General features: G+C 62.8%; 1 protein-coding gene across 3 annotated transcripts in view; it reads right to left on the reverse strand.

Annotated features, from left to right (window-relative positions):
- Positions 1-21,088, reverse strand: part of ITPR1 (inositol 1,4,5-trisphosphate receptor type 1) — a 257,806-nt gene that overhangs the window by 44,736 nt on the left and 191,982 nt on the right. For all 3 annotated transcript variants that reach the window (XM_036266062.1, XM_036266061.1, XM_036266060.1), the window contains 8 exons: positions 16,401-16,581; positions 15,085-15,338; positions 10,323-10,523; positions 8,840-8,950; positions 7,038-7,133; positions 4,796-4,915; positions 3,851-3,955; positions 1,177-1,369 (listed from right to left, as the gene is read on the reverse strand). In XM_036266062.1, the coding sequence (XP_036121955.1) occupies positions 1,177-1,369; positions 3,851-3,955; positions 4,796-4,915; positions 7,038-7,133; positions 8,840-8,950; positions 10,323-10,523; positions 15,085-15,338; positions 16,401-16,581 (1,261 nt within the window). The remainder of the gene's footprint in view (positions 1-1,176; positions 1,370-3,850; positions 3,956-4,795; positions 4,916-7,037; positions 7,134-8,839; positions 8,951-10,322; positions 10,524-15,084; positions 15,339-16,400; positions 16,582-21,088) is intronic.

Raw genomic sequence — 21,088 nt, forward strand, 5'->3', positions numbered from 1 at the left:
GAGGGCGAACCCGGTTCCATCCCTCCCGCGCAGGCTGGAGGCTCGAGTTCGCGGTTTCCCCGAGAGCGGGGCGCAGGAACAGCCCGGGAAGGACGGAAGCAGCAGCTAAGACGACATTCTCGTCTATCTAACATGAAAGCTGAACACGCGCAGGGGCGAAGTGGGCGGGGTCTTGTCTGCATTTTTGGGGTGTCCTTTTCTCTGCTGCCCCAGCATGGGCTGCAGACAGCCAACATCATTCCTGAGCTGGAGGCCCACGAGGACACTGCCACGCGAGAAGCGACCGCATGTCCTGAGACCTGCACCGAGGAGGACACGCAGGCGGCCTGCTGAGGGCCACTGGGCCGTGAGGTGCCCAGGGCTGGGCGAGGGCTGGAGGGGACCCAGACACTTTACATCTTCAAGTGCTGGACATGGGCCGCCCCTTAGAGCTGAGCAAGGACGCGGTGGGGTGGTATGGGACCAGGGCCTCTGCCGGCAGCCGAATCCAGGGGTGAGGGGAGGGAGGAAAGTGGGGGCAGAAGCAGCCGCAGTAAGGGGGCCGGTCTGTTCCTGCTCAGACTGGTGGGGGGCAGGGAGAGGAAGGAGCTCCCAGAAGGACCTTCTGCCCGGAGTCCCCTCCCCAGCCCCGGCCCAGACGGAGCCTGAAAGGAGCCCAGCGACTCCGGGTCACACGGCTGGTGCCGCACAGGGAACAGCTAACGAGAACCCGAGCCCGGCGGCTGGGAAGCCCCAGGAAGGTCTTCGGATGAGGGATTCCGACCCGCCGGGCAGGGCCGGTCACCGGACTCGCTGTGAGGGAGCACGCGGCCTGCGTGGCAGATGGCTGTGCTGCCCGTGCAGGACACGAGCGTCCACTGCCCGAGCTGCCCTTCGACCAGGGAAGAGCGGCGTCTCCCCAGCAGGCGCGTGGCCAACGGCAGTCCGGGCCCCGTCCATCCCGAGAGCTCAACGCCCGGTTCCACCCAGACACCAGCTGGGCCTTCCCTCCAAACCAGCTCAGCTGCAGGAAGGGAGCCCATCGGGAAGTGGGGCCCGAGGCCCAAAGGGGTCAGCGGCGACTGGCCCCCAGCGGCGGGAAGCACACCAGCTCCACCGCCACGTGGAGACACTCGCCCGCCGTGCACCCAGACCCAGGAGCCCCCAGCTCAGCCTCCATGGCACCTGCAGGCTCACCTCTCAGCTTCTTCTGCCAGTTCATCTCGTTGAACAGGTCCTCGGACCGCAGGAAGAAGTCGTTGACCTTGCTGCCCTGTTCGTCCCGCTCCGTGGTGTAGTATATGCGCAGCTTGGACTCCTTGGTCAGGAACTCACAGATGCTGGGCACCGGGAAGACAATCTGCTCCATGGTCCGGTCTAGCCTGACAATCTAGGGCGGCAGTGGGTGGGCGCCAGCAGTCACTCCCGACCCGCCAACGAGGGCCCTGACCACGCGCCGTGGCTCAGGAGTCCAGCTAACGTGCAGTACGGACCTTTCTCGAGGCCTCCCCGGCTGTACGACCCCCAGACTGGGCTGCGCCTCAGACTCATTCAATTTGGGCCAGCCCGTCCGAGTGGTTCTCCGACCTCAGACCAGTGTTACTAACTTCTTGGAGCAACTTCAACTGTTTTGTGCACCTATCCAGACAAGGTCCAGGCTGGGCTGTCCAGCAGAACCTTGTACTACGACGGCAGGGCTCTGCGCCCGCGTGTCTGTCCTGCAGGCCCGCTAGTCCCCCGTGGGCACTGAGCACCAGCACATGGCTGGTGCAACCGCTCACGGAGTCTTTAATTTCACTGCCTTTGAATTCAGACAGAAACCCAGGCTGCTGGCTGCCACCGCCACGGCAGTACTGGACAGGAGCTTTGAAAAGCGACCTCTGGTTTATCCAGTGGCAGTGATGTCCCACCTCTTACTTGTCACAGCATCTGAAACGTACGAGGTGGGAATCGGTGTGCCCAGTGAACCTGGGGCAACACGCACTGTTCCCTAAACTCGCTCTGTTGGGCAGACACCTCACAGGTGCTCTGCACCCGTCCCTGGACGGGCTCAACCCCCAGAGGCGGTATCCAGGAGGACTGTCCAAACGCGAAGACACTGTTGAGTCACAGTCCTGGGGCAGAGACTTCAAAGGGGGCCTGGTGCAGGAGCGGGGTCATGGCCTGTCTGTACTTGTCCTCCCAGAGCTGGGAGAGGTCAGGTGAGGCCCAGGGCCACACCCTCCACAAGAAGATCTGGTCCTCCCTCTCCCGGACGCGCTGGGTCACGCTGCCGTGGGAAATGCTCTCAGAGGTGAGACAGGTTCCCACAGCCCCGGCTCCACGGGCCCTGAGAGACGTGGTCTTCAGACCCGTGGTTCCCGAGTCTGGCTGGGGACCAGGTCACGCAGGCCTCACGGTAGCACTGCCTCTCCCTGGGCCAACCTCACTGACCTGGGGTATGGTGGGTGCGGGGCTGGGGGCCCGATCTGCCCTCGAGCCAGCCCCCGGGTGGCTCCACCCGCCCCTCCTCACACGGAAGGACTGGGATCCCAGAAGTGCACCCGGGGCTCAAGGTCATGGTGGAGGGGACAGGGGCCCCAGGGCTGAGCCCGGTGCTGACAGCGTGGTCTCTGGCGACGCCCAGATAACGCCCTTGGGAACCTGGACGAGCTGGGCGGCTGGCCAAGGGCAGGACTGGGGGCTGGCGGCACTGTGCCTGGTCGTTTCTCTTTAGCATTCGAGATCGCCCCAAACCTTCAGGGCAGACTTGACCGGGAGTCAGAAGAACACATTCCAGTCCTCCCACCCCTAGCGGCTGGGTGACCTTGTCCACAACCCTTCCCCTGACCCAGCCCTGTCTGCCCCGCGTGCCCAGGACCCCAGGGGCGCGATCCTGTCCTCCCAGGGCGGCCCGGCCACACCTCCAGCTCGTGCAGGGGGGCTGAGGGCAGAGCCGGCCCTCCCAGCAGGCTTCTGGTTCAGTGACACGTTCAGGGCACTGCTCACACACTGTCGCGGTCCCCAGATGAGCGAAATGACACATTATCTTAGGACAGCCAGAAACTGAGACATCGGCTAAGAGCATATTCTTAAGAAGTCTCCATCCCGAATGTTCTGTGTGGCCCAAAGGAGCCGTCAGCCCTTCCCAATCTGCCCCAACAGGGCCAAGGGTGCTGCCATGCCCCTCACCCTACTGCGTGGAGCCTGGGCCCCGGCGCCTGTCCTCCCGACTCAGACGATGCACGGAGGCCCCAGGGTCACGGGCCTGGATAAAACCCCGGCAGGAGGGCCAGCCGCCTCTCGGCGCCTCTTTCCAAGGGGCCCGTCTGCTGAGTGGAGATGAACCCATCTGGCTCACGCAGGGTTCGTGAGGTCTGCTGAGTGTGTGTGTTGCAGACCTAACGGTCACTATTCTGTACAGAACTGCCCAGAGGTCCCCCGATCTCAGGGTCACGTCCACACTTCTTGGTGACGCTGACAGGACCCTCAGGGGCTGGGCTCCCGTCCCTCCCTCCGGCCCGTGCTGCACCCCCTCCCTAGCATGTCCCGCCTCGGGCTGTCCCTGGGCCTCACACCCCGTCTGAGAAGTCGCTCCTTCTAGTCTCCGCCTACGTCCGTCTTGTTCTCCTTGAGGTCTGGGCTTGGATGTCATTTCTGCAGAACGAGCCTCCTGATCACCATCTGCAGTGGGTCCCTCTGCTGGACTTGCTTACAAGTCCTCCCACTGGTCCCCTGGCCTGGTCAGAACTCGCCACGGACGCCATCCTCCTGGGGTGTGCTCTGCCCTCCTCCCCACGAGGCCCAGGCAGGGTCCGGACCGCCTGGGCCTCGCCCACATGCAGCACTGAGGGCGGGGCCTGGGGCTCAGCAGGTGCGGAGGTGGCATTACCTCGATCTGGGCCGTGTGCTTGGCGTAGAACTCCAGGGCCTCGTCTCCGTCCACCTGGCCCCCCGGCTTCAGCATGCTCTGCAGCTCTTTGTTGTGCCGAGCCAGCTGGAACAGAGCAGAAGACGGGCCGATGGCCCAAGGCCACAGACGCGCGCCCCCTCCCACTCCGGTGCACCGAGGGCCGCGGGGCACAGGGCTGCCTCCCACCATCTGGGGAGCTTGCAGAACAGCGTGGAAAGCCCACGTGAGGCCCCACACCCCGACTCCTTTAGCCAGGCAGCAGGGGGACAGGGCTCTGCACAGCCCCGGGCCCTCTCAGTGGCTAAATGCCCGGGGGAGGCGCTGGGGGCAGGACACTGCTTTTCTTCAGCTGACGTGTGGTAGCCGGGCCTAGTGACCTCCGGCCCAAACCATCACCTAATTCCTGGTCCTCTGGGGTCCTCCGGGGTGAGGGGCAGCAAACACAGACCCTCGGCACAGCTACCTCCACAGAGAGGGGTGTCAGAGCCCAGCCTGGGGACACTGTGACACAGCATGGCGCTCAGGTGCCAGGGCTCGAAGGCTCCCCACCCCCAAAGGCAAACAGAAGTCACAAAGGGTGGCGGGTTCCCAGGGCGGCTGAAGCTGATTTCTTCAGATGGTTCACAGACTCATCAATATTCATAAAAGCCTGACACTCCTTTCTACCGTCTCCAGACACAGTCATCGGCCATCTCCACGTCCCTGCCCCGTTTGGCTGCTCTCAGAGACGGGGGTTTCCAGGGGCGTGACCCCAGCACAGTGGGAAAGTGGACGAGTCCTGGGACTCGGCGGCCGTCAGTACCAGGCAGCCCCGGGCTCGACCACAAACGAGCCTGGGTTAGAGCGGAAAGAAGCGAGGGGGAGGGCCCTCTGCTGGGAAGCCTGGCAGGGAGGCGGGCGCGCGGTGGGCAGGGGAGGCCGTACCTGATGAGCCAGTATGTAGATGTTGTGCCCCACGTTCCTGGGGGAGGCTCCGTCCTCCCCGTTCTCTCCGTCCTCAAACTCCACCTCCCCCTGCAGGTAGGCCTTCTTGATCACTTCCACCTGCACGAGGGCCGACCAGAGCTGCTGTCCAGGGAGACCTGCCTGCGGCAGGCACGCCGTGGACCCTCCTCACCCAGCTCCGCGCTTTCCTCTCAGGTGTCCGCACAGCCGGGGCGGCCACCCCACCCCCCACGAGAACGCACGCGTGTGCCCCGCCCGCGCCCTCCGCTGTGCAAAGGCACCGGGGCTGCAGGAGGGACGCCACGCGCTGGGCACGGCACCTGAGGGCTAGAGCCAGACCGTCTCCATGTCCCCTCCGTCGCCCCCCCCCCCCGCCCCACTGCAGGAGGGACGCCACGCGCTGAGCACGGCACCTGAGGGCTAGGGCCAGACCGCCTCCGTGTCCCCTCCGCCGCCCCCCCCACCCCCCGTGCCACTGCAGGAGGGATGCCACATGCTGAACACAGCACCTGAGGGCTAGAGCCAGACCGACTCCGTGTCCCCTCCGCCGGCCCTCCACCCCCCCCCCCCCCCGGTGCCACGGCAGGAGGGGTGTCAAGAAGCCCATCTGCCTTCAGGGAAAACCCAGGACACACCCATCCCCCACCCCCCACAGCGACTCCCTGCAAAAAGGGAACCAGCTACAAGGGGACCCCCAAGCACTTTGTGCCTAGCCCTGTGCTTCGCACCCTAACATCTCAGCAAACGTGCCCAGCAGCCCTGAGCTCACCTCCACTCACACCGAGTGAGGCCCGTGTCATGCTGAGCACGCCTCCCAGTGTCTCTGCACTGACCAGGGGCCCCCCTGCCCGGTTCCGCTCGCTGGTCACTCCCTCCCGGTGCCTGGCGCAGTGCCGGGACCAAGGAGCGCCTGACTGACGATCATCAGGTGACCAGACCACGCAAGACGTAATCATTCCAAGAATGAGAACAAAACGCACCGGACCCTACGCTGTCCTGAAAACCAACCGTGCTGCTCGGTGGTCAGAAGGCGTCTGTGCCTCCCACGCGGACATGGGACAGGGGACAATTCCTCACGGTCCAGGCCGAGCTCGGGGGCCCACGCTTCTGAGCTGGCACCAGGCTGGGCCTTTGCAGTTTGGAGACAGGACCCTTGCTTTCCCGTCCATCCCCCTGACACCAAAGGGCACCGACAAGCTGCACGGGGTGTGGGGGCAGAGCACACACGCACACGTGCACACATGTGCACACACGTTCTGGACGTCAGAGCTGCCCTGCTCTGCGGGTCTTAGCACAGGTCTGTCCTTGAGAGCCTGTGACTCGGCCCCTCTCAAGCTGGGAACAGTGTCCTTCCCCACAAGGGGGCGGCCCAGGCACCCACAGCCCTGGGCAGTGAGGCTGCCCACCGAGATGGGGGCAGCTCTAGATTCATGGGAGTTGGACTGGGGTCTCTGCGAAGTCACTCGTCCCTACTCAGGAGTGACAAGCCCCAGCCTACCCCTGCAGTTACATAAGCTGCTCCGTAAGCTCCACGGGGTCCCTCTGGGGCGGAGCACCCGGTCCTGACCTCAAGATCAAAGGGCTCCCCGGGAGCCTGACTTCAGCCTGGTCCTGTGACCTGGTCCCGCCTGTTTGGTCACAGGCGGCAGGAGGGGGTTAGTGCCCTCGTGTAGGGCTGTTGGGTAGTGTTCGTGCGGGAACAAGTCCGACAGAGTCCCGTCCTCTGCTCAGGTCACGTCTGAGAGCTGTGGGTCTCGCCGGTGGCAGCGCCAGCCAGCTGTGAACACTGCGCCCAGAAATAAACCGGCTTGTGTTTTCTTAACAACCACCACCAGCACCCCGACAACACTCTTCTGTTGCCCAGACGACTGGCGGCGAGAGCGGCCGTGAGTTCTGAGCTCAGGACAGAGACAGGCGCGGGTGGCAGTGGGGGAGGGAGGGGCGAGGAGCAGCCGTCGGAAGGGTGGTGAGCAGGCACCGGCCCATCTGGTCACCTGCAGCCACCCCCCTAGGTGACATCCTCCCGTCCTTTGTTGGGACGAGGAAAGTGCAGCTCAGAGCGGAGTGACCACCCGAGGGAGCCCGGCACCGGGCAGGGGCTCTCCTCCCCGTTCCCCGGCCCTGCCTGCGGAGGGGTGGCGGGCAGCACCCCGGGCAGCAGCCCTTCGCTGGACCCAGGGGCCTGCAGCCGCGCCCTCGCCCCGCGCCCGCCCCCGCTCACCAGCTCCTTCGGCCTCATGTTGTACAGGATGCGCTCGGCGTTCTCGCTGTCGTGCCTGCTCTCCATGATGGCCAGCAGCAGCTTGGAAGCGTTGTTCTAGGGGGACAGAGGAGGAGGGAAGGGGGGGCTGTGTGGGCGGTGGCCTGGAGGCACTCGACAGACACGACACCCCAGGGACAGCCAGGGGCCCGCGCGTGACAAAGCACCGGCAGACAGCGTGCCTGCTCGTGCCCTGGACACATCTGCAGACCCTGACCGGGCCGGGGACACGTCTGTTTGGGCATCGTGTCTCCCCAGTGGGACCGGCACAATTCTAGGGGGAAATGAACGTTTAAACGTGAGTGCTGAGGGTCCGCGGGCACCTCCACGGTGACGGTGGTCCAGGCGCACCTGCTGTCTGGACCCCCGGGCCCGTCAGGGCGGGTGTGGTCGTAAAGGCTGCTGCTGGGCCCGCAGGCCGGCGAGGCTGGCATGGCAGGTCACCCTGCTGCCCACACCAGCTGGCGCACGTGACCCGATGGAACGCCGCACCCTGCGCTTCTCCGGGTGACCTCACTTTAGGTGCCCGCCAGTGACCCGTGTGTGTGTGTGAGTGCGGGACTTGGGAGCTCTTGTTCCGAGGGCCAGGGGGCGTTCTCCTCTCCCCAGGCGCAGGTCACAGCCGTCGGGTGGGGCTGCCGAGCGACTGAGGGGCAGCTTTTCCCAGCGCAGGCGTTTCTCCGACAGCCCGGGTTTCTGGCCTGCGGTCAGCGCTGACCGAGCACCGGAAGCTTGGTGTGTTTCAGGCTCCCACCACCTACGTTCCGGCACCCGGGGGCCAGGGCGTGAGCCTGCATAATGTTCTCAACTCCTCAGCACGAGCTGCCCAAGGCGTTAAACACAGTAAAAAAAAATCCCCTTAATCCGGTCACCCAAATCAACGATCACTTGGACTCGGTGCCCTTCTGAGGGACCCCTGTGTCACTGCTCCCCGTGACCTTTCTTTCCCGGGACACCGTCGAGGCAGGAAATACAGGTTGGCTTTTTGGCTGAACCGTTGTTCTGGGCTGTTCCGTGACGTGTGTCCTCACTGTGGCGGACGGGAGTCCGAGCGGACAGAGCTCAGGGGGCTGACCTGCTGTGAGGTTCCCTTTAGACCCGGGACGGCCTGGAACCGAAAGCCTGAACCCTCACTGCACCCCGGCGCCCCAATGGGAGCGAGGGCTTGCTTGGCAGCACCTGGCTCAACCCCGGGAGCGGTTCGTGAGCGTCTCTGTAGCCAGGGGGCCGCCCCGGACACCGGCAGCTTAAGCACCTTGAAGTTGCCATGCCCGGTCCCTGAAACTTTCTGGGCAACGGGAGTCCCGGCCCCCACGCCCCGTCTGTGGTCCGCCATCTGTACGCAGTTCAGAGGATGGCGCCGCCCAACGGGGATGAGCCACCTCTGCCAGATCGGAGGCAGGGCGGAGGCAGGGGTTCTGAGGATGTGGGAGCATCCTCGGGGTCAGCGGGCCCCTGCCCTCAGCGGGAAGTCAGACGCCACAGCTGGGGGCATCTCCGCTGCATCTCGGCCTGTGGCTTTCAGAACCTCGGCTTCCCATTTTGGGGCCATGATGGATGAGCGCGCACCCCCTGGGACCAGAGCTGAACCCCGCTCTCCTGGCATACGCCCCTTCTTTGGAAGAGGAAGACCGGTGAGTCATCTGTGTCGTGTAAGAGAACTGCCCTTAATGCTCAGTGTCACAACATGGACCATGTCACGTGCGGAGGCCACGCACCAGGGTTTCCAAACCCTCCTGCCTTTTGCTTTCAACCCTACTTGCCTTCAGTTCCAGCACAAGATCCATCCTCTTCTTCCCCAGGGGGTTGATGTCGTTGAGGATCAGGGCTGTGATGATGTCAATGCCGTTGGACTCGTGCGTGGCTATGCAGTTCTGAGGAAACACACACACACACACACACACACAGGCTGGTCATCGCCAGAGGCCAGCAGGCTGAGCCGCTGTTGCAACACAACGCCGGACACTCCCAGCACTGCACATTTTCCGTGAGAAAGTGGTAAAAATAAAAGACAGATGCACATCTCTAGTTTCAGAATGAACAGCAACCAGTAGGAAAGTCCCCTTGCCCTGGGGCTGGAGAACCGGCCCGTCTGGTCCACAGCGCGGCGCCGGTGTGCGTTCTTAAGGGAGAACGCGGCGTGTGATGGGCTCTGGGCCCTGAGCCCCACTTTCTCTCCACACTGAGCAGTTTTCAGACCGCGTGCTGCTAGGCAAGGCTTACGCTGGGGAGCCAGCTTCCTGTTTACGTCATAGAGAGGATGAGTGACCGCCCCCAGGTAAGACCCCCGCCCACAGCAGACCCCGTCCAGGGGCTCCTGTTACGAGACCTCTGTCCGGCAGAAGAGCCAGCCTGAGGTCGTGAGGAAAAGCACTCAGATGTCAGAGAAAGCCTCCTCCCCAGCCTGCCGCTGTAACCTTTGGTTCCTTTCCAGGCTGGCCTGGACTGCACCCTGTCACCCGGGACCAGGGGAGGAAGCGGATCTCACCCAATCCCAGCCTCACGCTCAGTCAAGACCAGGTTTCTAGACACAGTGAACTGCTCCTCTTGTGAGCCAGCTTCTCCGGAGCCAAGGCCCTGGCCCTGTCCCCCGGCCGCCCAGTACCGCCTGCCTTCCCTGGCTACCGGGTCTAGACCTGGCCGCTGGCGCCCCGGCCGACCCCTTGCAGCCAGGATCTAGTGAATGTGAATTAAAAACCCTCCTCGCCCTACCAGGCACCACGGACAAGCGACTCCACTCGGGAAATGAGTGGGTTCCAGTCCACAAAGACCCTTCTTGAGGGGCCAAGGTCAAGTGTAGAGGGTCCTGCCCTCCCCTGACTGCCAGTGGGGTGAACACCTGAGCCTTTCATGTGACTTGCACGGTGTCTCCCGTGTGGCAAGACTCGATCTGTCCTGCTTTCAACCTCCTGCCACAAAGTAGCTACTTTTCGAGTCCTTCCCAGCCTTTAGAATAGAACCCAGTCTTCTGGTCTCAACTGAACTCCAAGTTCAATGTGTGTCTCTAGTCACGTTAGAGTCGGGCATTCAAACCAAGCGGAGCCCATCCCCGTGAGGACAACCCCAACATCTGAGACCAAGTCAAGTCCTGGTGCGTACAAGCACCGGGCCCCTTCCTGGCGGCAGGCAAAGGGCCCTCGGCTGCTGGCCTAGGCGAGGCAGGGCCACGTGACTCCTGAGCGAGTCCTGCCCACACCACAGCGGAAACGCCCACCCCCTCCCCACCCCCAGGCAGAAGGGACTCACCTGGTTCTCGTGGCAGGGCCCCTGGCAGTACTCGGTGAGACTCTCCAGGGTCTGGTTGATGAGGGCCACGTTCTTCTCGTTGATGTAGAGGCCGAGGAGGCCCAGGCCGCCCGTGGTGCTCCCGCAGATGCAGTCCAGGAACTGCAGGGTCTCGCACACCAAGTTGTAGTTGGTCTTGTTATTCTGGCAGCGGAGGAAGTTCTGCAGGTGGGCAGTCCCCAGGTTGGGGGGGGGGGCAAGGACAGAGAGAAGAGGGAAAAGGTCACTCACTCTGCCACTTTGACAGAGTCCAGTGGGTTGGTGCCCTGGGTGGGTGAGCCGTTCAGCAGAGACACAGCATCCGCAGACCGGAAGGGGCAGCCCCGAGGGTGGGCAGCCATGGACGTGGTCTGTGGCCACGGCCGGCTCCCTGGAGTGGTTTTGTAGGGGCCCAGTGAAGAGGGCTGGTCTCTGAGCCCACGGCAGACTCCTGTAGCCCTCCAGTCCCGTCTTCTCCCCCCCACCCCCAGCCCACCCGCCCTCCGACCAGGTGTCAGGCTCAGGCACCTGGCATTCCCAGGGGAGAGGATGGCGTGGTCTCAGCGTGGGCGCCCGAGCCTCGCACTATCAAGTGAGCTGTGCCAGACTAGCTGGAGGCCAGTGCCATGGCGGGAACCTGGTGCCCTGAACAGCCACTTCCACTGGTAAAGAAGAGCTAAGTGTGTGTGTGTGAGTGTGTGCACGTGTCCCAGTCTGCATTCTGTGGGTAAATGAGTGTGAACAACAGACGCGGCAGCGGCCGCGTCCTCAGCACAGCAGAGCCAGACACAGTCAACCACCTCGTAAGGCAGGGTCTGTTCTGATGAAGAGGAGATTCCTGCCAGAGACTCCACGAATCTCTTCTTAAAAAGAAGCAGAAACTAACCACAAACATTCCTTTGTGCACATCCCTGAAAGTTCCGTGTGTTTACTGCAGAAACCGGTGCTACAAGGAGATACAATCAAGAGATAAAAGGAAGGTAACCTCTAGTCACAGAGTGCGTGATGGATGCTCGCACAGCACCGCTTGTAACAGCGCGCTGGAAATGAGGACCCTGTGCGCGGGGGGTCACAGTGTGTCAACACCTCTTAGAGGTAAGTCAGAGACACCGGAGGTCCGCATGGCCAGCTCTAGGGTACGCTGCGAAGTTAAAGCCAAAGGGCGAAGGTGAGTGCCCAGTGCTCCATCCAAATGCACAGGATCCAGTTCGAGCCGACGGCAGAGACTCGGGCGGAGGAGGGACGGGGGAGGAGCTGCTCCAACGGATTCTCATTTCATTTGAACCTTGACAGCGAGAACACATCCGTGCCTTCCTTGTATAAGTAAAACACTGGTCACTGCACAAAGCCGACAACCCAGTTTGATGTTTGACCCATCATCAAACTACCCACCTCCCCCAACCCCACTTAACCTGGCTCCTCGGACCCCAGCCTTCCCAGCTGGTCTACACGCTGAGCATCCTTCGGATCCAGGAGGGGCGGGAGGAAGAGGCCAGACTATCTGGAACCAGGTGGGCTGTGGCAAGGTGACGCGTGTTCTAAGGGCCACAGCAAGCTGGGGCAGGTTCCACAGCCAGTCCTCGGTCCAGCTCAAGGACATGCTCCCTGCTGGAGGGCCGGCCGAGCCCCAAATCATGCAGCCAGGGCGGGAGTGTTCAGGAGACGGCAGGACAGGGCCTGGCCGCCCAAGGCTGACATTCATTGCGTGGATCTCAAGGTCCATTCGTATCTCAAACTCCTACGTCATCATTCCCTCCACGCCCTTCTGCTCAGTGATGTCATCATTCCCACCACGCCCTCCTGCTCAGTGATGTCATCTCTCCCACCATGCCCCTCTGCTCAGTGATGTCATCTCTCCCACCATGCCCCTCTCTACTCAGTGACATCATCTCCCACCACACCCCTCTCTGCTCAGTGACATCATCTCCCACCACGCCCTTCTGCTCAGTGATGTCATCTCTCCCACCACGCCCCTCTGCTCAGTGACATCATTGCTCCCACCACGCCCCTCTGCTCAGTGACGTCACAGCTCTTGCCACGCCCCTCTGCCTGGGGCGATGAGCTCCCTGCTCCTCAAGCTCTCTTCATGCCGTCACCTCCGGGCGTCAGCCATGCGCTTCCCTCCACCTGGCACTCTCTCCGTGTCTCCACCCTGAGTCCTCTTCCGTCAGGATGGGGTCTCAAGTCGCTTCTTTCAGGAAGTCCTCCCTGATGCCAGTGAGGTCCGAGCACCAAGCAGACCTCTTCCTCGTTTCGCCGTGAGCTCACAGACACGTCTGTCGGCTCCGCTCAGGTCATGGTGACGGCACAGGTGGCAGCCAGCGCAGCCAGGTGTTCAGACACCGGCTGAACGCATCTGAATAGACTGAACGGAAGGAGGAGAGGACCTGGGGAGTCACCGGGGCCGACATGTCTCAAACCCCATGAAGAACAGTCAGCTGCCCTGACTTTTCCCTGGCCCGCCAAGACAGACCACAAAAACGACAGGACTTCTCTGGCATGGACGAGGTGCGTGTTGTGTGCCGAGGGCGCGTCTGGGTTCCGCCGGTTCTAAGCCCAGAGCAGGACAGTGTGAACAACAGGCGAGAAGAGAAATCTGGCAGCCAAGGTCCCGGCTCAGATGCTGAAGGGAGCGTCACAGGAGGAAGTGCGTGGGCCAACAGGGCTCATGGGAAATTCCTTCTTCTTTAAATGTGGGCCAGACTTGGCCCCGATGACCTTGGCCCCAGACGTTCTGTCGAAGCTCAGGCTCCTTCGACCAATCTGACGGCACGGGCAGGGCAGCGAGGAGGGTATCGGGGCTGCACCTTCGCGCAGGCTGCTGCACTCTCCGCCCATCGCTCTGCTTGCTGCTCGACACCGCGCTCGGCCACCTCCTCCGGCTCCAAGCCCGCGGCAGGCTTCACGCGCCCAGGGGCACCGTGCTGTGGCCACCGTGCGCGTGCGGGAGGCCGTCGGTCCCCTGGTGGATGGAGTCAGCGGTGCAAACACGCAGAGCCTGCGCCCTCCCCGCGACACGCGTGGACTGGGTGGCTTCCTTTTCAGGCCTCGATTGTTCGAGCACACGGAAGCACGCTGCCGACTTGGTTCTTCCGGGAGGAAACAGCCTGTCTTCAGAGGAGCTGTCCAGACACTTTCCCTGTTCACCCTCATCGCTCCTGGGCAGACGGCTGCTTCCTAGAGCCCGCAGCACAGGGGCTGAGGCCCGCGGTGCCTGCTTCTCCTCCAGGGCTGTGCCCAGTCGGCGGGAGCAGGGCACTCTGGGGTCACCCATGGCCCTCCCTGAAGAGCCTTTGCTGGTGGGGACACTCAGCGAGGGGCCCACGCTCTGCCATCGCACAGCTGGGTCCAGGTCCCGATCTGCACCCGACTGTGTCTCTGAACCGCAGCCCCCTCGTCTACGACCTGGGTGGCCCTCAGCACCCGGGCACCGGAAGTGTCCCCTGGCCACAGTTACTGCTCTAACAACAACCAAAAAGTGAATAGAGGATTTCTAACAGCATCAGTTCAACAAATATTTTTGAGCACTTGTGTGTGTAAAATTCCAGGAAACCAGTGATACATTCACCCAGCGGATATTTAGCTAGAACTTTCCAAGCAGATGTTGTCAGTCTAGTGCGTTATCCCTCGGCCCACTCGCCCATGCTTCACCTGCGCCCCTGTGCTGCGGAGCCGAGGCAGGGACGGGGTGCGCACACGAACGTACATGGAGCGGCACCCGCACTGTGAACAAGAGCGAGGGGCACCTCCCTGTGCTGCTGGAGACAGTGGGGAGGACGGACACAGACCCTTCCTGGGTGCTCATGACGCTGGCTCAGGGACGGGGCGAATGTGGGCGTGGCTGTGCGCACGGAGCCCTCGTCCGGGCCTCACCTGCAGGTCCCGGCTGTGGTTCTCGCACAGCGGCTGTGCACACGGAGCCCCCCCCCCCCGCCTGGGCCTCACCTGCAGGTCCCGGCTGTGGTTCTCGCACAGCGGCTGTGCACACGGAGCCCCCCCCCCCCCCCCGCCCGGGCCTCACCTGCAGGTCCCGGCTGTGGTTCTCGCACAGCGGCTGTGCACACGGAGCCCCCCCCCCCCGCCCGGGCCTCACCTGCAGGTCCCGGCTGTGGTTCTCGCACAGCGGCTGTGCACACGGAGCCCCCCCCCCCCCGCCCGGGCCTCACCTGCAGGTCCCGGCTGTGGTTCTCGCACAGCGGCTGTGCACACGGAGCCCCCCACCCCGCCCGGGCCTCACCTGCAGGTCCCGGCTGTGGTTCTCGCACAGCGGCTGTGCACACGGAGCCCCCCCCCCCCCGCCCGGGCCTCACCTGCAGGTCCCGGCTGTGGTTCTCGCACAGCGGCTGTGCACACGGAGCCCCCCCCCCCCCCCCGCCCGGGCCTCACCTGCAGGTCCCGGTTGTGGTTCTGGCACAGCAGCTGTGCACACGGAGGCCCCCCCCCCCCCCGCCCGGGCCTCACCTGCAGGTCCCGGTTGTGGTTCTGGCACAGCAGCTGTGCACACGGAGCCCCCCCCCCCGCCCGGGCCTCACCTGCAGGTCCCGGTTGTGGTTCTGGCACAGCGGCTGTGCACACGGAGCCCCCCCCCCGCCCGGGCCTCACCTGCAGGTCCCGGTTGTGGTTCTCGCACAGCAGCTGTGCACACGGAGCCCCCCCCCCCCGCCCGGGCCTCACCTGCAGGTCCCGGTTGTGGTTCTCGCACAGCGGCTGTGCACACGGAGCCCCCCCCCCGCCCGGGCCTCACCTGCAGGTCCCGGTTGTGGTTCTCGCACAGCAGCTGCAGGAAGCGCAGGATGGGCTGCATGATGGTGATGACCGCGCTCATCTCCAGCTCATCCTTGGTCTTGTCTGCCGCAGCCTGGGTGCCCTCCCCGGGCTGGTAGTGGTCGTCGGGGTCCGCCTCCCTCCTGAAGGTGGTGAAGGCTTTCTTGGTGGCAGCAGAGGCCTCCAGGAGCTGGTCTCGGGCCTCCTCCGTGATCTGCGTCGAGGGCTCCTTGGCTGGAAGGCAAAGGAGAGAGCTCAGCGCTGGGACCCCGCAGGAGGACTGCGCAGCGCCCAGAGGTGCTCGTGGCCGCCAGGGGTCCTCACGGCTGGCTCCCTCTCCAAGAGGCCCCTTCCTCAGTCCCTCGGCAGGACCAACACCGAGCCAGGCCCTGCCAGCCCGCGCCCGGCTCGCGGCCTCCCGGGGGCTCGGTGCGTGTTTGAGAGGAAGCCTGAGCACAGGCTCTGTCAGCCCCAGACACACGGCTCTGGGCCTCAGCTTCCTCGTCTGTAAAATGGGGACAACAACCTCACCTGTTTGACGGGGTTGCCTTGAACTCTCGGTGAAGGAACACAGGTAAAGGGCTCTGAACAGTGCCCGGTCCCTGGGAAGTACTTAGTAAACACGAGCCGTCTTCTCCTTCTCTCTCTCCCCACTCTAGACCACAGCTTGTCAGCCAGGGGTGATTTTGCCCTTGTTGCACCCAGGGGACGCTTTGCAAGATCTGGAGACATTTTTGGTTGGGGGTGGGGATGGGCGGATGGCATCTACTGTGCAGAAGCTACATCTGCTGCTAAATACCCTACAGGGCCCCGTTCAAATTCTCCAGATGCTGTGGCTGGGAAACGCAGTTATAACCCTACAAAGTAAGGCTCGGAGCGGTTTGCTACTCTCAAGGCTCACTCCCGGGCACAACTTCCCTTCCACTGAGGTGACGGGTGAAAGCGTCGTGCACAGTCAGATGATGCACCCACCTCTAAAGTGTGCGTCTCCCTCGACCTCCCCTAACATTAAATGGGAAATGTCAGAACAGGATTATGAATGGACTTCCTGCCAGTAAAACCTGAAGTTTGACCAGGAAGAACGTATATTACTTTATTGAACAAGAACCTCCGACGCGGTGGGAATCCCGCTCGGGTTCCGCAGGGAGAGCTGTCCCCTTAGCGGACTCCTTTTCTGCGTCTGCAAGTCCAGTCCGCAAACAGCCCGGAGTCTAGAAGTAACGAATGAACCGAAGGAAAGCAAGGGACCCCTCCAGAGGCACAGACCAGCGGATGGAACGGGGGGGGGGGGCTTACCTTTTTTCCGGGACGGAGCATCCCTGTCTACTTCATCATCTTTCTTTTTATTCCCCAAGTCACTGGTGTTCACGGTTACTGTCGCCTTGATTTCCTGCTGGGCCACCTTCATGCGGTCATAGAAGACCTTGAAGAACCTCTCCGACTTCTTGTCTTCCGTCAACCGGCAGAAAAAGGAGTGCTACCGAGGGAAACCCACATTCTCAACGCGGTGACGGGCCGGTCCGCGAATCCCACTCGCGACACCAAAACCTCACGGAGACCCCTGCCTGCCCCAGACCTCACACGCGGTCTGAGTTCGGACCACGGTTAAGTTCTGTGCTCTCTCCCCCTCTGGATTCTGGGGTCCGGGCTTTTCCACAGAGCCTCCAAAGCAAACTGCCCTGGGCTGCCCTTGCTGGGGCAGACACACAGGCTTGGGAAGCAGCCAAGGGGTGGCGGGCAGATTTCAGCCAACCAAGAACAGCGCTCTGCACGCGCACGAAACAATGCCTTTAACAGTGGAAACCAAATGTAGTTTTGGTGATTACTGCAGGGCCAGTCATTGTTTGGGGACTTCCATGAGCCCCTCGCTTTTGCACAGTCCCGTGAATATATGCAGATGAGTAAGACATGCTCCCTGTCCCTGTAGGCCCCCCACACCGGGTTAGGATGACATGCCCAATAGTAAGACTAAAACGTAGAAGTGAAAAGTGCCCCAGGAATGACACAGACAGTTCTATTATAGGGACTCAGAGCTGGCAAGGATGACCGGGGGAGCTGGAGCGATCCCCAAATCCTCATGGAAGGGGTGACTTTCCCAACAGGCCTTGCAGGACAGGAGGGGCCGTTCAGACAAGGCAGCTCACGACCAGCAGGTTTGTGGATACACGTTTGTTCCTGGACCCACAGCAAGTGATGCTGTCACTGTTGATATAAAAACATACTGGGGTGTCTCCTCTTTGTTGACGAGTGTTTGCTTCTCGCCCCTTTGCCAACACAACACTGCTGTGAATTGTTTACGTGAAAACACAACACGGTCATTTCCAGAACAAGACAGAACTCCTCACCATGTACTTGCTTCTCCCAACCAGAGCTTCCTGCCAACTTCCTAACCTCCCCATGTGGAAGGTGGCACTTTCCCGCAGAAGGTAGGGATCCCCGAAAGAGCCAAGCCCCCAACTCTTCCGTCTCTCACCCGCCCCAAGCGCCTGGTTCCGCAGCGCCACCAGGCTGCTGTCGGCCAACCTGCGGCCTCGGTCCTCCGACCCTGCTGGCCACCAGCTCTCCTGCTCCCCTGCAAGTGTCTGTCCCGTCTGCCCAAACGCGCTTCCGGTCTCTGCTCCCTCCCGCGGTACTTCTCTGGTTGTTTCCAACACACAACACAGGCCCGTCCTTACCGGGCTCCCTGGTTCTGCCTGTGCCCCCAGCCACTCCCGAACACCGTGCAGCAGCCAGAGAAAACGAGTTCGACAGGTATACACACTGGTCAAGCCGAGTCGAACTGTGCACTTAACAATCTACGCAAATCCCTGTCCGCAGATGATGGCGGGAGAGAGGGAGAATCGTTCCCAGAAAGAGGAGAGCTGTGGACCAGGACCGCGCAGCCCGCCAGCCTGCACCCCGACGGGAGGCCTCTGCGGGAGCTCCGGCTGCAGGGAGCAGAGGGGACGGGATCCAGGGGGAGCCTGGTGGGCGTGGGGGGCGGCTGAGGGCAGCAGTCCAGAGCACCGCCCGGACCGCTCAGAAATGCTGACCCCCCCCCCATGGGGAAGCACCTGACCCTGGGCTGGTCCACGGCCCTCGCACTGGGCCTCCAGAGCACCCCAAGAACACAGCCCCCGACTCGCAGACTGGAGGCTCACTTCCCGGGGACCCCCTCTGTAAGCCACAGGGTACGAACGGTGACGGTACATTCCTATCTGCCAGGCGCTGTCTGCACGCTGTGCACACCGCATCTCACGTCATCCTTATACCCAGCCCCCGAGGCAGGTGTCAGCATCCGCCCCACTTTACGGGTGAGGAAACTGAGGCCCAGAGAGGCGAAGTCATCCGCCAGGAAGTGGTGCTGGTGGCCCAGGACTCCAGCCTCCTTGTCTGACGCTTCAGCCCAGGCCCCCAAGCACGCGACTCAAGCCCCTCTCACCTGGGCCAGACTGGCAAACCCTGGCACCTTTAGGCTTTTTACGATTGCCTCCCCTGGCGCCACCCACGCCCCTCCGCTGCCCGGCATGACCATGGCCACCGCCCCTCCGCTGCCCGGCACGACCGTGGCCACCGCCCCTCCGCTGCCCGGCACGACCATCACCATGGCCACCGCCCCTCTGCTGCCCGGCACGACCGTGGCCACCGCCCCTCTGCTGCCCGGTACGACCATGACCACGGCCACCGCCCCTCCTCTGCCCGGCACGACCATGACCATGGCCACCGCCCCTCCTCTGCCCGGCACGACCATCACCACCGCAGTGAACGCTGCAGGGGCCAGGGTGGTAACAGCCCCGCCTCCCCACCATCCGGCTGGGTGCGTGGGTTAAGGGGCTCCCATGCAGCCTTCTGCTTGCTGGGGATTTTCCAGGGCTGGGGTCACATAGTGGCCACTTTAGGCCTCGAGTCCTTTTCTTAGAAACCAGTGACAACCATCAGAACCCAAGGGTCACACACCGTGATCGAATGCGCGGGGTTGGGCACAGGGGCCTGGGGCCTGGAAATCTGGAACCTAAACGTTAGCACTGGCACCTCCCTGACCGGCCGCGTGATCTGCGGTCGTCTCGTTAACTGTGTCTGTGCCCTGGGTTCCTCACCTGGGAAACGAGGCTCTTCCTGCCCGCCCAGGCTACGCCACGTGGCAGCTGGGGGCGCCCTGGGCCATGGAGGGGGCCACAGGAAACTCCGCGAGAACACTCGATTACCGCAGGGAACCGTCCAAACGCAGGCGCTGCTGCTGTCTCCAGCGCCCCTTTCAAAGGGAAGGCGGCAGGCTCCGTGACGGGACAGGTGGGTCAACGCAGGTGCCGCATGTCACATGATGACCAGTCTCGTGTCCCCAAACGGCCAGTGATGACGATACAGCGGATACTGGTAAGTCAGGATGGCCTCCAAATTCACAGCAAAAACACAGTGAGAGCAGCTGCCAAACGCTGTCCCATGCAGCAAGTTAGAAAACACACAGCTGGGACCTCAGACTCCTTCACAGAGACAAGCCAGCGTTCTTCCACTGCTCAAAGTTTCGTATCCCGAAGGCAGGGTACAAGCTGGGTGTCACACCTTTTTCCTGGACCGTCCCAAATCTTTCCCACGAACATTCTTTTAACCATTCTTGACTTCGGGAAAAGCATGACGTATGAGAAGAGTCTAATAGCTAATAATGTGGGCATCAGGTGTCCAACAGCCGCCTGGTGTACATTCTCATTCACTCCAAGAAGGGAGTTTTGCAGGGTGTCAACCAGGCCACATCCGGAGCGCAGCCCAGCCGCTCGGAGGATGTTCCCAGCCTGGAGGGTTTGGAAATAAAACCTGCAGAGCAGCAGGGGACGGGGTGATGGCCGAACCAAGCCGGGCGGGGAGGCCTCCCCTTTCAACCTCAGCGCCCAGGGGAGGGCGGGGGACCAGGGGGACAGGAGACCCACTCGTCTGCTCCCTGGGCTCCAGGGGGGCCGCAGCCCGAGCAGTGGGCCTTTCTGATGCTGTTCAAGGGGAACTGTTTTTCCCAGGCCGCAGAAGCCCACTTGTTCTGTGGGAACCACCTTCTCCCGAGACGGAACACTTCCCACCTCTCCTGCGCCTCCAGCCCACGGGCTCAGCCCGGGCGGGGACAGCCTGCGAGGTGGGAAGCAGTCTGGTGCCCCCCGGTGTGGATCAGAAAGGTAACTGTTTCTCACACTCACCCACAACACCTCAACCCACAAGCTCTACTTCCTAAAGAAATGTTTCTAGAGGCGTTATCTTACCAAGTCCCGGGATGTAAACTGTTGGCAATAACATCTCTGGTACAATCAAACAGATTTCTGGGAGGCAGGCCTCATTCGAGAGGACCCCAAATTGTCTCCGGGTTCACTCCTCACACCTGCTTGTGGATGCCAGAGGCCGGCATCGCTTGGGAGGGTCGCTGGCAGATGCCTGTGTTCTGGCCGCAGAACACGGGACGTGAAGCCTGCTGGGCGGAGGACCGGGCGGGCCGGCTGGGGAAGCTCACACAGGTGCGGACAGGTGTGCTGGCCCCTCGAGTCCACGAGACTCGCAGAAAAGGGCGCACACAGCGCAGGAGCCTTTGGTGAGACCCAGGAAGGACTCTGGTCAAGCGCTCAGGGGCGTCTTGGCCCCCGCCACCCGCTCAGCGCTCCCGCGCCCGTCTGGAACCCAGGGAGATGCCGCAGCCTCGAGGGGGCTGAGCTACGATTCAGCGAGAAGTACCTCCCGGTGGTTCGGGTGAGACTCAGGTACCACGTCACCTCACCCTTCCCCGCGAGCCTCCAGCCTGCATCGTGAGCCCTGAAGAGAGAGATGTGGAGGTGCGGGGAGGACTGTCACCGAGAGCCGCGCCCAGCGCCGGGGTGAGCCATCAGCACGCGAGCTGGGTCCCCTGGCTGGAGCCCGGCAGGGACTGGGCTGTGCCTCCCACACCCCTGGGGCCGATCTATGTTACGGAGGAAGAGGAGACTCGGGGAGTGAGCGGGTGGGGGCTCCGGTCACGGCCTTGCTCCACTGTGCAC

The sequence above is a fragment of the Molossus molossus genome, unplaced genomic scaffold, assembly GCF_014108415.1.
Source record: "Molossus molossus isolate mMolMol1 unplaced genomic scaffold, mMolMol1.p scaffold_m16_p_18, whole genome shotgun sequence".
In the NCBI taxonomy this organism is placed as follows: Eukaryota; Metazoa; Chordata; class Mammalia; order Chiroptera; family Molossidae; genus Molossus; species Molossus molossus.